The following is a 17,928-nucleotide window of genomic DNA, read 5'->3' as shown; positions in this document are numbered from 1 at the left end:
TTTATTGTGAATTATTTAATTTAATAGGAAGAAAGGACATTAGGGAGGTCAGTTTAATAAACAAAAATCAATCTATTATTCATTTCAGTAATAAATTCATTGCATATACTATGTACAGTGTACATTGTACACTGTACAGTGAGATGCAAAAGTAATGATATAATGTAAAAGAGTTACCATTTTGCTAGGAATTTTTTATTGATGAAATGCAGGACTTGATCGCACAAATTTGCTTTTATATAATTGAAAAAATACTTAAATAAGTTAATCTTTTTATGGAAACATTTATAAATAATTGGTTTCTAATTGAACACTATGGAAGACATATAATAAATGCAAAAAAAATAAAATGCACGACTGTGGTCGCACGTACTTGCTCTTATGGTAAAAGTAGATCTTATCTTAAAGCTTTTTATAAGAAAATGATGCAAAATTATAATTCAATTTAGTTAAACCATTTCCCATGTGTAAGAAAGTACATAAAATCTGTTTTTATAATTAATAAAACACCGTTTTTAAAGGTTTTGATCACAAAATGAAGTAAGGCATCTGATTTCTTGTATGAAAAGGAATTTTGGGAAAAAAAAGTTTGAAAATCGTTAGAGCCGTTTTTTTTTAAATAATTTTTTATATATAAAAATTTTCTAGCATTAAAAAAAAAAGTTGGTATGCCATTTTGAATAAATAATTAATTTACGCTTAAAAACAAAATTTCGAAACATTTCAAAAATCCGTTTTCAAAAAATTAATTTAAAAAAAAAAAATTTGAAATATTTTTTAAAAATCCAAAAATGTGTTTTTTGAAAATTTTCTAACATTTTATAATTACAGTTAACTAAACGCTTTTGTATAAAAATTTTCGTTGAAATCAGGTTAGTCTTGTAAGAGATTTTAAAACCAAAAAAACGGTTCTGTGGCAGGTACCGTTAGTAACCTTCCAAAAAATATTTTTTTAATCAAAAGTTGGGTCTTGTTTGTAAAATTAAATACAAAATTTTGTATCAAAATCGTTAGAGCCGTTTTCGAGTTATTTGGTATAACTTGAAAAATTTGTATGGGAGGTATACTTTTTAAGTGAGATATAAAAAAACAAAAAAAACAAACTTTCAGAATCCTATAAAAATTATCTGTACCAAATTTGAAGAAAATCTACGTGATTAAAACCTCAAATTTTTTTTCGACACGAAACCAATACTTCCCTATTGAGCAAGTAATAAAAATAAATATTTGGTTTTAAATATCTATATGAAAACTAATTTTCAAATGGTTTTGAAAACTTAACAAAGTATGTCATTTATTTATTAAATTAATAGAATTTTTTTCATCAAATTGTTAATCAACTACTCATGAAACAAAAATTTCATAAAAATTCATCCTCCTCTAAAAAAAAAGCAAATATTTTTTCAATTTTGTTTGAATCCAAAAATATGTATGTTTTCAAACATTTTCGGTTATCATGACGGTTCTTTGTTGAATAATTTTCTAGTTTTTCAAAAACGGAGAAAACGGTTCTACGACAGTTATCGTTAGATTACTTTAGGTTATTAGGTAGACAGTTGGTCGGAGTTACCTACCGTTTAACTGCGTTGTGGTGCCGATTTAAATGAAGGAAAATATAAAAGTTTGGCTATTTCAAAGTAACTAAGAGGACATTTTGACGCTTCTTATCCCGTTTATCTCGTTGAAGCAGGAATTTTTTTTCTGGGTCTAAAAGGCTCATAATAAAGTTGAATTTTAGAGAAAAAATGGTAGACCGGTCGGCCACTGTAGAAACGCTCAACTCATCGAGCTAAAGAAAATTTCAAATTGGAAGTGAAAGAGGACTATAAGTAGTTACGAAAACCACAGGTCTTCCCGTTCGCATCCTGGCACGATTGGCGTGGTAAAGTGCATTATGCATCTCATAGAGCTAGAAAACTCTATAATAATAAGTAGCTAAATTATTCACAGACAAAGATGGTAATGGAAAAGAAGAGAACAAGCCTTCTTCGATACCGTCTGTAGCTGGGAATAATTTGGCTACTTTCAATTAGTTTTTTTCGTGAAACCTCAAAAACATCGACTTTATGATGAGCCCTTTAGTCTCACCAAGTTTTAAGAAAGTAGATTGATTCTTCAGCGAAATAAACTGGAAAAAAGCTTCAATATGTCCTCTCCGTTACCTGTAATTTCTTTGTTTAGTTCATTGCACATTTTTGTATACTTACTTAGTTTTCAGTAGATACACGTACGGATGATGGATTTAGTGGCCTCTAAACTCTAATCACATCTCTAACCTTGAATATACTTTATAGTTTCCTCCATAAAGTAAATGCTGTAACTTTTTGTAAAAATATTTATGTATCAATATTTAAAAATTTAAAACATTTTCAGAAATACCATGAAGCTAAGAATTCTTCGTCCAAACTTTATGTTCAAACTTACAAAAACACAAATAGAATTAAGAAATTTTGCGAGGATTAAACAATAATACCCCGTTCCAACCGTTGTAGTGAGAAGCACCTAAAGCGAAATATAAACGTACACGTGAATGTTTAGCAGAAAAGGATACCTTACCTAAGTAATAAACTTCAATTCTAACACGAAACTGTGTTTTAGTGAACATTTCATCTGATAAACCAGCAGAGTAAATGCGGTGAATCGGGATGTTTGTGAATGAAATGGAAAAGTCAACTTAATCTCAATTTAATTAAGGTAGCGCAAAACGAAACTCATTAATGTATATACGTTTTTCTTGGTTTTTAATCCGTTAAAGCACTGAAATAAATATTTTGTAACAAAATTAAAGAATTACCTTTTTGTTTCTTCCCTTTTATTATGTGTTAGCCACCGCTTGGAGAATCAAGGTTTTTCCAGACTTTTAAAACTGTGTTGATTGTGTAGCCTTACCCCGCTTGACCATCACTTTTATAATTTCTCATTGCGTAGTAATATTATCTTTAAAAAAGATTTTATTTAACATTAATTAAATAAAATCATGTATCTACACATATTCTTAAAAAAAAAAAGAATTCAATTAAAGAGAGTGCAATTGTATTAAATGAATCTACACTGTTTTCCTATTGAATTATGAATATATGATAAAAAAGGAACTTAACCTAGCAGTGGTGAATGGCTCATTGTCATATGCTATGTGGATTTTTAATTAACTTTCTCGATTATTTCTATTATATAGGTTTTCATCGCAACTCGTAAGAATAAAGATGTAAAAAGAATCAGTATATTCATATACTTGTATGTAGGTTCATGTAATCCCTATTAGCTTCAACATATCCTTTTTTCCATAAATACAAATATGAAAATATATTTTTTTTTATGTGAGAGTAGAGCAAACATACATACGTCTGTAGATTAAAAACGATGATCCTTTTATAAAATTATTATATCTATTCATTGATTCATTTTTACCCCTTTTTTATTCTTCTTTTTTTTCAGAATCTTCATGCGTCCTTGAATGAATTGTTTATTGAAAGTTACCGTTGCTGAAGTATCCAACCAAGCAGCACACATCCTTTTCATCAATCTGAACAATGAACATTGAAGAATTTGAATCTGAATGAACAAAAAAAAAAAATAAAATTCAATTTTTGACATTTTGCATAAGTAAATAACGCACTGCCAAGACACAGTACCTACATACTATGAAGCAGTGTTTGGCATGTGAAAAAGATAAAGAATGTCCTTCATATCCTTTTGCGAACAACAAAAAATTTGGCTTCAAAAGTTTCACGTGCTAGAGTGGGTGATAATATTCTAAAGGCAATTTAAAGAGCAAAAAGAAAACAATATAAACGCGATATAATACCTTCATATTATTTTTTTGGTATTTTAATGTTCGCAGTAAGGATAAATACAAGGACCAAAAACGGAAAACTGTGGTGAATTAAAAAAAAAAAAGAAGAAGAGAAACCAGAAAGAGGAATGTTTTATAGAAATGGAATATCATTATAGTTATGAAAATTAGATGCAAAGTGTGACAAAGGATTTCAGCAGAAAGGAAACTCTCCGCATCATCCCTAAAGTACCTATACATAGATATATAGGAGCGTTGTCCTTGCCGCATTGCAATTGAAATCTGTGTCATGGGTTGTGCGCCAAGTTTTTTGTCAGACCAAAAGGATGGCAATATCTTGTTTTGCATTAACTTCCGTCGGACACGAAGGAGATGTAGTCTCCAAAATGGGAATGACGCTATTCCCAGTGATGATTTAAATAATTCGAATTTATGCAACCAGTCGCTGTTGAACCCGATGCAAATAAAAAATGAGTCTGATTATGATAAGGTAAGTTTATTTATTTGCTTTAAAGGGTTTTAACTTTCTAAGGGTTAATTCTGTTAATGTTGTTCAGAGTTCAAAAATTTAATGGTGTTTATTTAGTATCTATGTTATTTCTTTTGAAAGAAAAAAATAATAAACATTAAATATAAGAATTCTGACCTAACCTACCTCAATAATATATGTATTTATCCGTTGTAATAACTAAGGAAATACAAAGTAAATACATTTGCAGATTTTCATTCGGACTCGCTATGTTGAAAGAATACGAAAAGATCTAGATGAAAGCAAATCCGCTGTTTTAGCTTTTATAAACCCTATACATTGCTAGCTTATTTTCCTGTCATATTTCCGAAAAGATGAAAAAGGCTTTTTTTCAGCCTATCCCCAAAAAAGGTGAATTCTGCTTAAACTATGGACCAATTGCACTAACCTCCATACTTTGCAAGGTCATGGAAACTAATGTAAATGGTCAGATTATGAAATATCTTGAAGAATAAAAAAGTGGATCCAATCTTTGCACACCGTTTCTGCGAAAGTAAAATATTGGCTATAGATATTTTAAGGCATTTGATAGAGTTTGACACTCTTGTAAAAAGTGTATGCTTATAGTATCAATGATTTTCTGAACAATTGGATTATAAATCATTGCCTTTCGAATCGCTCAAAACAAGTTGTATTAGATGGGTTCAAGCCGGATATGCACGAAATTAAATTTGCGTTCCACAAGGGTCCGTCACCAATTAATTAATTAGGAATAACTATTAATCCTCTTATATTCCTGACGACAGCATTCAAAGTTCCTTATTTTGTCCAATTTTTTTTTTTTTTTGTATTTTTTCTGCTTAGAAAGTTATGAAAAACAAAAAAAAAATCGAGCATTTCAGATCTAGTTGTAGCAATGGTATTGCCGTTTTTCACTTAACTTCCGTTAAGTTCAGGAAATACGAGTTTACTTAATTATATACGAAGTGCTAACTGAAATAAGGCCAAAAAGCTTCTGCACTATTTTCCATCGAAAAGAGAAAGTCCGAATGGATTGCATGAATTTAACTGTCACCAAGATTGAAAAATAAAGTGGCAATGCGACACATTAATTACCTACATTAATTACATTTATACAAAAATAAGCGGTCTATTTATTTATTAATTCCTCCTTTCGTGACCTTTTTCAGTAAAATAAATTTTACTTTTTCCGTGGGCTATAGGTCTTTCTTCAATATATTCTAATTCGTAGATACTAGAGTCCTGAAGAAGGGTATAAGCATACCCGAAACGTCGACTAGTATCTACGAATTAGAATATATTGAAGAAAGACCTATAGCCCACGGAAAAAGTAAAATGTATAGTCTATTTATTCTTTGAATGAATTTCCAGTCACCTCCACAAACAAATAAAAAGTCGACTTGTTAATTTACTGAGTAGATAAAAGTGTTCCATTTGAACCAAACAATCTTTTGTGAATGTATGAAATATTTCCAATTAAGATGCCTAACTCTTTGTCTTGTCAGAGTAAAAAAAAAATAAATATTTTATTTTATTTAAATTAAAAAACAAAACTTTTGCCATAGTTTTGTCATAAAATGTACATTCTAATAGATTTATTCTAGTAGGTCTAAAGACAGGTACAAAATTATTCAATCCAATTATATTTCCTTGAAAATAATGAACATAAATCATTTCCTCAGCTGTCTTCCATTTCAAAAAGTAATTAAACTTATTTCATTTTATAACAGAGGTTGGTATAGGTACTTACATCATTTCACTATACTCTTTCGTTGTTCAAAGCAGATAATGAACATTATTTTATATGTTTTCACAGCACATTTAGTTTTCAAAGCAGCCAAAATGTCTTTAACATTTTATTTTTTTGTATAAAAACGAAACAGTGTGAGTTTTTTTTTTTTTATATTCTTCTGGCACTGGTAAATATGTTAAATACTAAATTCTTGTAGTCATAATAGAATTTGTCTTAGAAATTTTCACTTGAAAGAGAAAATAAAAAATAGTAAACAAAACAAAAAACCAACAGGCAATTTCTAAAACTGACCTAAATTCTATTTTCAACCTTTTTAGAACGTAATTGTTTTGGAATTTTGGAGTAACCAGCCAGGTTTTAGTTTTTGAACTTATTTTATATTTCAATTACTATGGGGATATAGTATCGTGATAAAGTATATTCATGGTCTCTGTATACATATATGTAAGAATATATTTTAAAATAGTTAATGCAATTTGCAGGTTTCTTTTTTTTAATTTTGATTATTTAAGATGAGAGTTCAAAGTGTTTTTTTTTTTAACTACAACTGCTGAAAAAGAAAAATTAACAAAATAATAATATAGTAGCTCTTGGTACCTACCTAAAAACTTAGGACTACATTATTTTCGCAGTATTCTCTTCTATCATGTAAGAAAATAAAAAGTTCTACCAACTTCCGCTATTTTGTTTTATGATTTGTTTTCTGCATGGGTTAGTGGGCAAAAAATATTTTACCCATATTCGCTTGCGATATTTAACGGCTTCGAAATCTTAGCATCCCATATGCAAAATTTTGACATTTATTTAATGGTCAACAACTGGTGTAATTGTTAAGTCAGCTATAAATTTGTTTTAACTACATATTTTGTTTGCGTCTTAACTGCGGGTCACTGTGTATAACTTATGTGTAACTTTTTTATATTGAATTATCTTATTGGTTAATACAAATTACAAAAATTATAAAAGATCCTAAATAATTTTTGTATTTATTAATTACACTGTGCTAGTTCAAAAAACCGACAGATAGCGCACATATCTACTAAAGATAATTCGGCCATGCTGAACACGATGGCGTTCTCAGTTTTTCTAGATTAGGTCAAATAAGAAAGATTTTCCATCAAGTCAGAAATAAACGATAAAAAACAAGAGGTAAGAGTACGACAACTAAGGCAGTGAAAAATAATAACGGAATTTTGTAGAACAGTTAAATACAAGCATTTTTCATTATGGGAGGGGGTCTATCTAGGGTTCCCAACCGTACTATAATAATTACTGTTAAAGAAATATATAGTACGCAAAAATACTATATTTTAATGAGGCGAACGAAATCAATAACAAAAATATTTCTTATGTTGATTGAACTTTATTGCTTCATATTTTCCATGTATCTGAACTCTCCTAAGCCTAGCCTACTAAAGCCGTGTGTCGATTAAGTTAGTATTTGGGTTAAAGTTTTTATCTTCGTTAAATTTAAGCCTTCTCTACAGGAGAATACATGTAAACTAAATTTTAACGCAATTAAAACACCTCCCAAATGTTTTTTTTAAGTTATCACAGTACACATAAAAAGGTAATATCTTCCGAGCTTATGCTTTGACAATTTGGCGAACAATGTCAGTTTGAATAAAAGTGACAGCTACCGTTATTCTTAATTGTTTTAAATTACCGATGAAACGCACACAACTAATTTTTTAACAATTATTGACCATTTTTCGACAGGAAACACAAGGAAAACTTGTTACTTTTCAATTTATAATTTTTTAAAATGACATTTTATAATCAAAAACAAATTTCCTGTTACTCCGATTGATATATAAAAATTAAACGCCAACCTGACAAACAAATTTTGACAATGTTTGTAATTACCATTATTATGTGAACTGTGATCAGATATTCCATTTCTGCTAAAATTGAAATTGAAATATTGAATGTGAAAAACATCATGATAATTTTTTGTCTACAAAAAACTTTTGAATAATGCAATAAGTGCAAAAAATACAGGTTTTGCAAACATTAATATGCAACAACTTAAACAAAAATTCCTTGACTTCTTTATGTTCTTAAAAATACTATATTTGCTTGGAAAGTACTATATTTTTTTACGGTTTTTCCTCAAAATACTATAATCGGCACCAAAAATGTTGGGAACCCTAGGTCTATCTCCCCCCGTTTAGGCGGGAGGGGAAATTTTCTAAAATATGACGAAAAATAAAAAAAAATTATTAAACAACAACGGCAACACTTAAAGTCATAAATGATACCTTTTTCAAAAGCCAGAATTGCACACTTAATTCTAATTTTTAAATCAAGTTATTTCAATCAATGGTTTTCGAAATAATCGATTTCGATGTGTTTTTTCAAACTTTATTTTTTCACAAATTTTGACTTTGAAATCGATTATTTCGAAAACCATTGATTGAAATAACTTGATTTAAAAAATCAAATCTTTCTTATTTGACCTTATCTAGAAAAACTAAGAACGCCATCGAATTATCTTTAGGAGATATGTGCGCCGTCTGTCGGAAAAAAAAGTTCCATTTTCAAGCACAGTGTTATTACACTTCTTAAGAACCGTTTTCATTCGAAAATACGAACAAATAATTGTGATCACATTTAAATAAATAGTTTAGAAGTTTTGAATGAACAGATGATCAATGATCAAAAGTTAAACGTTAATTCCCTTCTTGTACAACATCAGCATTAAGTTATCCTCAGGATCATCTAATTGTAATTTCCACAAGTCCACCTGGTGTTTGTCTTTCATCCTAAAGAAATATAAGAATGCCCAAGATTAATCTAGTAGATACCTAGATCCTATAGACTAAAGGATCTTCCCTCTACACCCATAATAAGGCCTTTTTCAAAGACATTCCTGGTAAGCCATTAGACTTCTATGAAACTTGTTTTCATTTTGGTGTTGCAACAATAAAAAAATAATTGGTTGATTTGTCTGGATGATAATATTCAAAGAATTGCTTGATGCTGGATTGTTGACGTAGTTCTCTTTTGAAGAAAATAATTAGGCAGAATATTTGGGTTGAAGTATTTTTGCAATGACCCTTGTGCGGTTCTTCCAATCTTTTATTCAATTGAAGGCAATTACCTACTTTCTACTTGTTTTTAAAAAATTGATGATACTTACATTTCAATATTTTTACATAATTTTTTTCAAATGTTTACACAGTGAAATTGTGCTTCCAATTCCAGAAATCCCATGAGTGCAAAGATCAAATGTGATTGAAGTTGTTGTTAGTAAATAAGTTTCGGACTATTTCAATTCAAAGTTAACCGAAGAATATAGTTCATTGAAGTGCCTTTCCCCAATTGAGTTAGTTTATATTGTCCTCAATGTCTCCTATATAGCCTCTGCTTCATCTATATACACACACTACATATTTCTACCTTCCATCGAGACCAATAATAATAATGATCCACTCCTTTATGAGAGAGTTTCAATCGTGATTCCAGAAGGAAATATCAACATCATGAATCAATACTTTGCGGACAGAACATTGCTGTTTTCCTGATGATGGGTTTGTGTGGTGCGGAGCTGAAGGAAACTTAGACACTATATAGGTTAGGTTGAATTCTGCACACAGCACATTGACTTCGACTTGTAGTAATAAAGGGCGGTGGAATTTTTAGGATGGTCAGCGGTAGCCAACTGAGAGAGCGGTGGTCTTTAGTATAGTATAGTAACTGGAAGACTTTATTAATTTATCGTTTATATAAATGGATACAGGCTAGTGAGGTTGGCAAAGTGAATTGTGTTTTTTTTTTTTTTATTTTGCTTTTTATCCTGTGGTCGACCACTGTTTGGTCATGTGTGGTGGTCGTCCTTAACTGGGATTAATTTTAGATATGTAGGTTTATTGGATGGGATTTGAAGAAGTTAAAGAAGTTTCTGTAAGTATTTTTTTTAGATCAAGAGTAGGTTGGTACGTATAGCTTCTGTAGTTTGTTTTTTAGATGATATTAACTAGTTATGAATCGGAAGAAGTATTATGTCCATTTAGGGTTCACATCACTTTATGGCTTAATATACTTTAATTTAATTTAATGAGGGCAGGAATCCTCAAATGAACATTGTACAATTTCGAATAGAAACCAACATACACATAAATGTTTATAAGTTAGTTATAAAATAATACATTTGTCAAGGGAATCAAGAGACGGTAGAATGAGAAGATTTTAGTGATTTGACATCCTCCGCTGGGCAATCACTTGTCACGAATTCTAAAAACAGTGGTTTCAATATCGCGAATTAAGATAAATGCGTTTATTGGGAAAAGATGATATGAAAATAATTCTGCAGGGCTAATTTATCAATAACAGCATCCAGGTAAGGATGAACAGAAAATCCTGGGGAAAAAAAAGAGCATATATAAATTCCAAAAGCTCAAGAATATAGAAAGTTTCGTGATCAAAACAACACCGGAAAGTTCGATAAAATTGACTATTAGGCTAGGTTAGGTTCATAACTCGACAAGCAGGATCATCCCATTGGATCCATTGTGCTCCCAGCCAGAGCGGTAAGGTTTGGAAGGATTTGGATAGATAAGGAAAATGTTTGGCGCACTTTTAGGTATTGGTATTGGGTGCCTGTCTGAATCATCCTGAAATCTGAATAAAGTTCATTATGAATCGAACAAGTATTCAACGAGAGTTGTTTTCCTGTTTCAAGCAAAGCTGGGGCATTCGCAGAGGAAGTAATATGAATATGAGCCCTTTTCCAACTTATCGTCTTGACACATTCCAGATGAGACAATAACCACTCTTCTCATGTATGTTCCTAATGAGTTGTGACCTGTATTGATTCCAACCAAGAAGGACAATTGGGGTCTGCTTAGCTTAAATGTTGTATCAGTTTTTTTTTTTTTTTTTTCTTAGACAGGATCGGCCAAAGATTCCTTTAAACCCGACAGGTTTCAAGGGCTGAATTCTGATCATCTGTCATTAGCGAATTTCGAGAAGCTTACTTGTAGTATACTTTTTTCGTGTTCCATAGTGGCATTAGTTCCCAAGATACAGTTTGGCTCGGGTTAAGCATTGATCCTTATTTGACCAGTTATTTCCATTTTATAGGACAAAAATGCGCGTCCACCGGCAATATAAATTAATGAAGAAAACAAGAAAAATTGGTTCATAATTATGACTTAGAAGATCAGTTTATAAAAAAAAACGGTTCATTAAATCAAGGGGTACTGTGGTGATGTCCAGCTAAGTTCTCTAGCAATTTTTGCCCTACAACCTTATTTACATGATCCAACTCAGGCCATTTTCGACCTCCTCTAATTTCTGTAGGTACCAAAAAAGCCAGAATATTCAAACTCGTACGTATTTTATTTTTTGTTATACCCTATAGCGCGTTTTTGCGTTTTCCCTTCATTCCATACCTTTGATGTCAAAAAAGGTTGAAGACAAGGAGGAGCGTCATGCGATTTCTTTAACAACATCCTTAAAAGTATAACACAGAACTCTAACTTCAGCACCAGAGGTACCAATGTACAATCTTTCAGCAGTCCTTCCAGCTACTTGCAAATGCCTCTTGCCCGGAAAGCTTATGTTAAAAGTGTAAAATTGGATGCTTTCAGTGCAATCTCATACCATCACCTTTTCAGTGTATATTTTTAGAGTTTATTTTATTTTAAATTACATTCTCAAATTATCGAAGTATATACGAAACATTAATGGTATTTTTGTCAATGCTGAAGCTACAAGTAAAGTAAGTAACTGAAGGTAACATGGAGAAGCCTTAAAATTGCTTAAAATTTTAATTAAAATTTTCAAACCTTCTTGAAATTTCATCCTCTCATTAATGAAAAGTGGAAAACGTTGTGATTCTTTTTATACTATTTACTTTATATAATGTTCATTATAATCAGATTGACGTCAAGCAATTGTCAATTAACTTAACATCTAACGTCTCATCACTCATTTGTTCAACAGTAGGTACAACCACAGAAGGAAAACGTGTATACCTTATGTACTTACATTTTCACTGTGCCAGGAACGTAATAGTCAAGGTTATACGTTGAATTTTTCTTACATTCAACAACCAGCCATAAGGGATCATAAGGCTTTAAGTCAAAGTGTCATGTGACCATTTTCGTGATAAAGTATTTTTAGATCCGCTGAATATTTGAAAAAATTAGGTTCCATCATGGGATACCAGTTCAATAATGTCACATAGTTTATAATCAGTGGGCGAGTAAGACGTATGAATAAATACCTCATTTGTCAAATTAGGATTAGAAATTTAGACGGTATGATGGAACAGATGAACATACAACAACCCTCTTATTGTCGTTTTCGTTCGGGATCTTAATATTCTACGTTTTTTTTTTAATTCATGATTTGGGGTTCGTTGTCCCGCTTAGGTAATTACCACACCTTCTCAAGTAAAATTTAGACCCGCTCATGTCGTACATAAGTAAAAATGTACCTAAATACATCTCGTATACAAAATATAATAATGATGCTTTCCGTCAGATCTATTGATTGATTGAATATAAGGACTCTTTTTGTTTTTTTTTTTTTCAGTTTGATGAAATGTTTGATACACCTACATTAATACTACCTACATATACATAATAACATACCTTTTTGCCACAAAAATGTTTTTATGTTTTTTTCTAAGAATACCATAATTTACACATCTACAAAAAAAAAAAAATTAAATTGAATTTCTCTCAATTTTCAGATAAGTAGCGGAAAAAAGGATTCCATAGTTACTGTAGCAGCGCTAGGAAACTTAGCTGGATTCAACACCATTCACACAGTAGTGCGGAGAACAACTGGTAGTAAGTGTTATTTAAATTTTTTTACATGTGTTCGTATAAAGTTGTACCTAACCGAAAATCGCATAGTCGAATGTCAGAGGCAATTATATACTTTTTAATAGGTAGGTACATACTCCATACTGTGGGTTGCCTCAAAAATTTGTTAAAACAAGAAAAAACTATTTGCGTACAAAGTTTGTATTTGCGGTAGCAATTTTATATAAAACTTTCATTGTGTGTGCCTTTTGAGTTTATCAAACAAATACTGTAATCTGTAATCCAATATGTTTCTCGGTTTGAGGTTGGAAGCTGCGATATTCATTCATTTATTCATGGCTCAAAAACTAAATTGAGCTACAAATCGTAGAAAAAATCCTTCCATTTGATATTTTTTTACGCTAGATTATTGCATTTACACAACATGATGTCATTTGCTAAAGCTCATCACGGTGCTCTTGAAGACGCGGCATGTTTTACAAAAATGGATTCCAGATTTGTAAATTTCAAAATCGTACCTGATTTTTTTTTTTTGGGGTTACAGGCATTATACAGGATTCATATATACGCGGGAGACCATTTTGACTTAGAATGGAAAAAAAATTTTAACAAAAAGCAAAAGCATATTAAAATGTCCTATATCTTTTTGGAAAGCTAAAATATTATACCTGAATTTGATGTTTATTTGAAGTTTATTAAGTAAATAGTTTTTGAGAAATTTAATATCAAAGTCAAAATTAAAACAAAAAAAAATAATTTTTTGTATATATGTAAGTTATTTTTGTTTTTAAGAGCCGATTTTTAAACAGTCAGTTAACTGTTCGACGAACAAAGTTATTAGGCTCATAAACAATCAGATAAAAACATTGAATTTTTCAATCCAGAATAATTTATTCTACAGAATAACAAAAAAAAATTGTCAAATTCAAAAATATTTAAAATTAAACGTCATTTTTATTCATGATTGTTTTTGTTTTTTTGTGTTCCACTGTATTTTTTTCAAAATTCTTTCAAAACAGCTTTGACAACTGACACAATATTTGTTTTGAGATTATTCCTTAGAATAATTTTTATTCATCTCTGAAAGAAGCAGATAGTTTTATTCTTAGGAATAAGCTATATCTGCCTGTTGAAAAATTGATTTTTTCTCTATCCTTAGGAATAAGTACTAACTGACTGTTTAACTGACTATTGAAAAATTGGCCCTAATTTGAATTACAAGGTTCAAGTTTTTTCCAAAATTGAATACTCTATTTTGTTCTTAGTTCTTAAAAATAAATGGAAAAAACTATACTAGTTTTGTTTTATTTGTTCCAATTTATTTAATCAACAGATTTTTAAGTTCTAACCACTCTTAGCGTGATTTGGAACCAACCCCAAGCACGTAGTGGTATTTCGGCTCCTTTTTTGTTATTGTTTCGTTCGTTTTTGGTGTTTTTTTTTTAAATGTTTTTTTTTTGTCATTTTTAGAGTTTTTAATTTTTTTTTTATTTTTATATTTTTTTTAAGTTATTTTTATTACGTTCTGTATAAAACGAGAGCTGATTGAATTTTTCCGACTTTGGACTCGAGTTTAGCCCACCAAAAACCTTTGGAAAAAAAATAGTTTAGTTTCGGAAACAAAAAGAAAAGTATAATTTTGAAAACTAGTGTTATAAACTTATAATTATTAATAAAATGACGCAACGTAAAACGTTACATGGTCGACGTTGAATCAATGTTGAAAAAACAACATAAAACATAATTAAATTAACGTAAGAAAGCTTTAAATTTTTGTCGAACTTTAGCTTTTGTTGCATTTTATCACTCTAATTTCCAACAGTGAGATAGAACGTTGGTAAAGCATTCATAACGGTGTAAGGCATATACACATTAGGGTGCTTCTTAAAAATCAATTTTCGAAATTTTAATGGGACACCCTTTCATTTTGTTATTCCTGCCTTAAATATAAATTGGGTAAAATTTGGTCCAGTTTAAACACGTTCTAGGCGTCGCTACCACAATTCAAAGTTTTGAAAAATACACCAAATGTTGTTTTTTTTTCTCAGAAACTTTTTAAATTTGTAATCAGAATTAAGTACTTTATATTAAATCTTTAAATGTTTTGAAAGAAATTTTGATAAAAATACAGCGGAATAAAAATGAAGTTTAATTTTGAATATTTTTGAATTTGACATTTTGTATTAAATTTGTATTAAAAAATTGCGATTTTATTGCATTAAGGTCCTTAAAGCTAGAATCCACGGGCGGCGAGCACCCCAGACATAACAAGAAAAATTCTCAGGTAAGTTTTCAGGTGTTATCAATGAAAAAAGTTGATCAATTCAGGGTTAATTCAATACTGTATCATTTTATTGTATCCTTATTTAAATCTGAATATTTAAAAAATAATTGACGAACGGCTAATTTTTCATAAATTAATATATCAACAAGTCCAGCCACGTAAAAACAGAAAATAAAAATGTTTTTTAGCAAAAAGTAGCTTTGGTTTTTTGTTAATTTCTCAAAAATGACAAGATATTTTTGAATCCGGTTTTCTGTTTTTGCTTAAAAATAAATAATAGCATCGAATTTTGAAAACTGAATTAGTACTTAATTGCGTAAAATTTTGATAGTAAATTAGTTTGAAATTTTTTTTCCAATTTTTTTTTTTCAAAATTTTGATTTTAAAAATTAACTTTTCAAAAACTGTCATAAAATGGCTTTATTTAAAAATTTTGTAAAAGACTAGGGTTTTGGGTTTACAAAAAGGTATAGCACGTTATTGTAGGTGTAGCCGTTGATTTAAAAAAAAAAATTCCAAAATAAGTAAATTTTTTTTTAAATTGCCCCTCCCCGCTAAACGAAGTGGAATAGACCCCCCCTCCCATACGATTTTTTTCTTGTCTTGATATCGAGTAAAAATGGAATTCCGCCTTACCACCGCTGCACCACGTCCGCAAAACATTTCTAAACCGCCGCCGCACCACCACCGTTTCAATTTGAAAAAATGAAAAATATGAAAAAATTTTCGCTGTACCAACGCCGCCGCACCACGACTGCAGCACGTCCGCACTATTTCATTTTGAATGAAACATTCGGTGCACGACCGCCGCACCACGACTGCAGAACGTCCGCACTATTTCATTTTGTATGAAAAAAATTCTATTCTCGTACTTAAACAAATGTTTAGGTCGTCTTCAATGTTATTTTGGCTTAAGTAACAAATTGCCAGTTCATGCAAACATGACTTGGTGGTCGAGTGGTAAAAGCGTTGGACTTCTAATTGAAAGTGCTCGGGTTCGAATCTCCTTCTCGTCGGTAGTTTTTTTTATTTTTCAAAATGCTAAAATTATGTATCATGGTGCGGCGAATTTTTCATACAAAATGAAATAGTGCGGAAGTGCTGCAGTCGTGGTGCGGCGGTGGGTGCGGCGAAAATTCCTGCAAACGGCGGTGGTGCGGTGCTCAAGATTTTTTTCTTTAAAAATTCAATTTCTATTTTCACTCGGGATCTAACCTACACACTCTAGCTTTTTGACACATTACTCCTGAATCACCCTGTATAAATACTGTGCTTTAGAAATGACGTGGTATGCATTTTCAGTTTTTTGGTAAAATGGAAATAAATAAGCAAAACTATATGCCCCATTAAATATTCGAAGTTATGAATACTTTTGTAGGTAGCGAACTAAAACAATAAAATGATTCAAATACTTACCCTATCGGAAATATAAATTTATTTTGAATGACTCTCAAAATTTAAATTGCTACAAAATATAATTTTGTAACATGAACACATTTTTGTTTGCTACATAACACATGTATGCGAGTGCCTAGACTTATCCTACATTCTATGTCTACCCACATACAAATGTATATACTTCATAAGTTGCCTATTAATTATCACCCGGTGTTAATTTTGATTAATAATATTCATTTGACCATTTCATAATCAAATTAAAAGACTCAAATGGAAAAATGGTGGACAATTATTAATTAAATTAACATTCCACAGCTGTGTTTATAAATTGAATTTCAATATAGGTACCTTTTTTTCATATTAACTTACAAGTAAATGACACCGCCCCATCCAATAAAAATTATTATAAATTTCATGATGCAAGAAAAAATGTCATCTGTGCAGTAGCTTTATGCATTCTTCGGTTAGGTGCCTATTACAACTAATAGGAAGTATGCCAAACGGTCAAAAACTTCACACACAAAAGCAATAACTTGCGATCAATAAACTCAATAAACTCTCAAGTCTGTATTCGCCTCTGTTTTTATTTTAAACGCATGAATGAAGTTCGAAAATGTGTATCAAGTTACATGTTTTAAGTCGTCGATATCTAAAGTAAAGGGCCACCTGTTGACCAACTCAATATATACAATTACACTCTCTATACGCACCTAACAATGGAGTAGATATAACAGCCAAAAGAATGTCATCAGCAGAGTGTTTGGCTCGAGCCGTATATGGCTAAGACTTAAAGAATCTTATCTCTTCGTCTTTATCCAATATCTTGCTCAAATGTTGTATTGTATACTCGCAAACAAGCTGGCAAAAACTATGGCCATTCAATAGTTTGCTTGCTCTCCTCTCAACCGACACAGAAATTGTCCAAACAAAACTTGTTTGCCAATCTAAAAAACAAAAAAATAATAAAATAATAATAACGCCGCCGCCACTAAACAGTGGGAACAAAGTTAATTAAATTAAAGCACGTACTGGCCCTGGCTGCTCGCTAAATTGTGAAAAAGCAAGGCAATTTTAGCATAAACAAAATTGTTTAAGATGTCGACGTAAGAAGCACAACAAATTATTGCAATGATGTTTTTTGGAGGAAATGTTGGTGTTGTTGTTAAGTTTACTCAAGTGCAGAGGGAATATACCTAAAAAAATAAGTTAAATAACAAAACTAGTTAAGCTGAGTTTAAATTTCTCCCTTGGTGTTCATACTAATTCAAACTGAATGAGGTTATGAAATTAAGGGGTTTTATTGAATATAATGCGCGTATTTATGCTCCACACAATTTTAACCCTAGATTAATCACTGAACTCCAATTAATTCACCGATCTTGATTAATCTGGTATCAGCCAGGGTAAATAAATAAATTTGAAGTGATTAAA

General features: G+C 30.7%; 1 protein-coding gene across 1 annotated transcript in view; it reads left to right on the top strand.

Annotated features, from left to right (window-relative positions):
* Window positions 1–17,928, top strand: part of LOC129907035 (high affinity cAMP-specific and IBMX-insensitive 3',5'-cyclic phosphodiesterase 8) — a 157,236-nt gene that overhangs the window by 43,004 nt on the left and 96,304 nt on the right. Inside the window, exons 2-3 of the mRNA XM_055983076.1 lie at window positions 3,436–4,283; window positions 12,740–12,839. Coding sequence (XP_055839051.1) covers window positions 4,083–4,283; window positions 12,740–12,839 — 301 coding nt within the window. The 5' untranslated portion in view covers window positions 3,436–4,082. The remainder of the gene's footprint in view (window positions 1–3,435; window positions 4,284–12,739; window positions 12,840–17,928) is intronic.

The sequence above is a fragment of the Episyrphus balteatus genome, chromosome 1 (assembly GCF_945859705.1).
Source record: "Episyrphus balteatus chromosome 1, idEpiBalt1.1, whole genome shotgun sequence".
Classification (NCBI taxonomy): domain Eukaryota; kingdom Metazoa; phylum Arthropoda; class Insecta; order Diptera; family Syrphidae; genus Episyrphus; species Episyrphus balteatus.
This window is presented reverse-complemented; position numbering and strand designations above follow the sequence as displayed.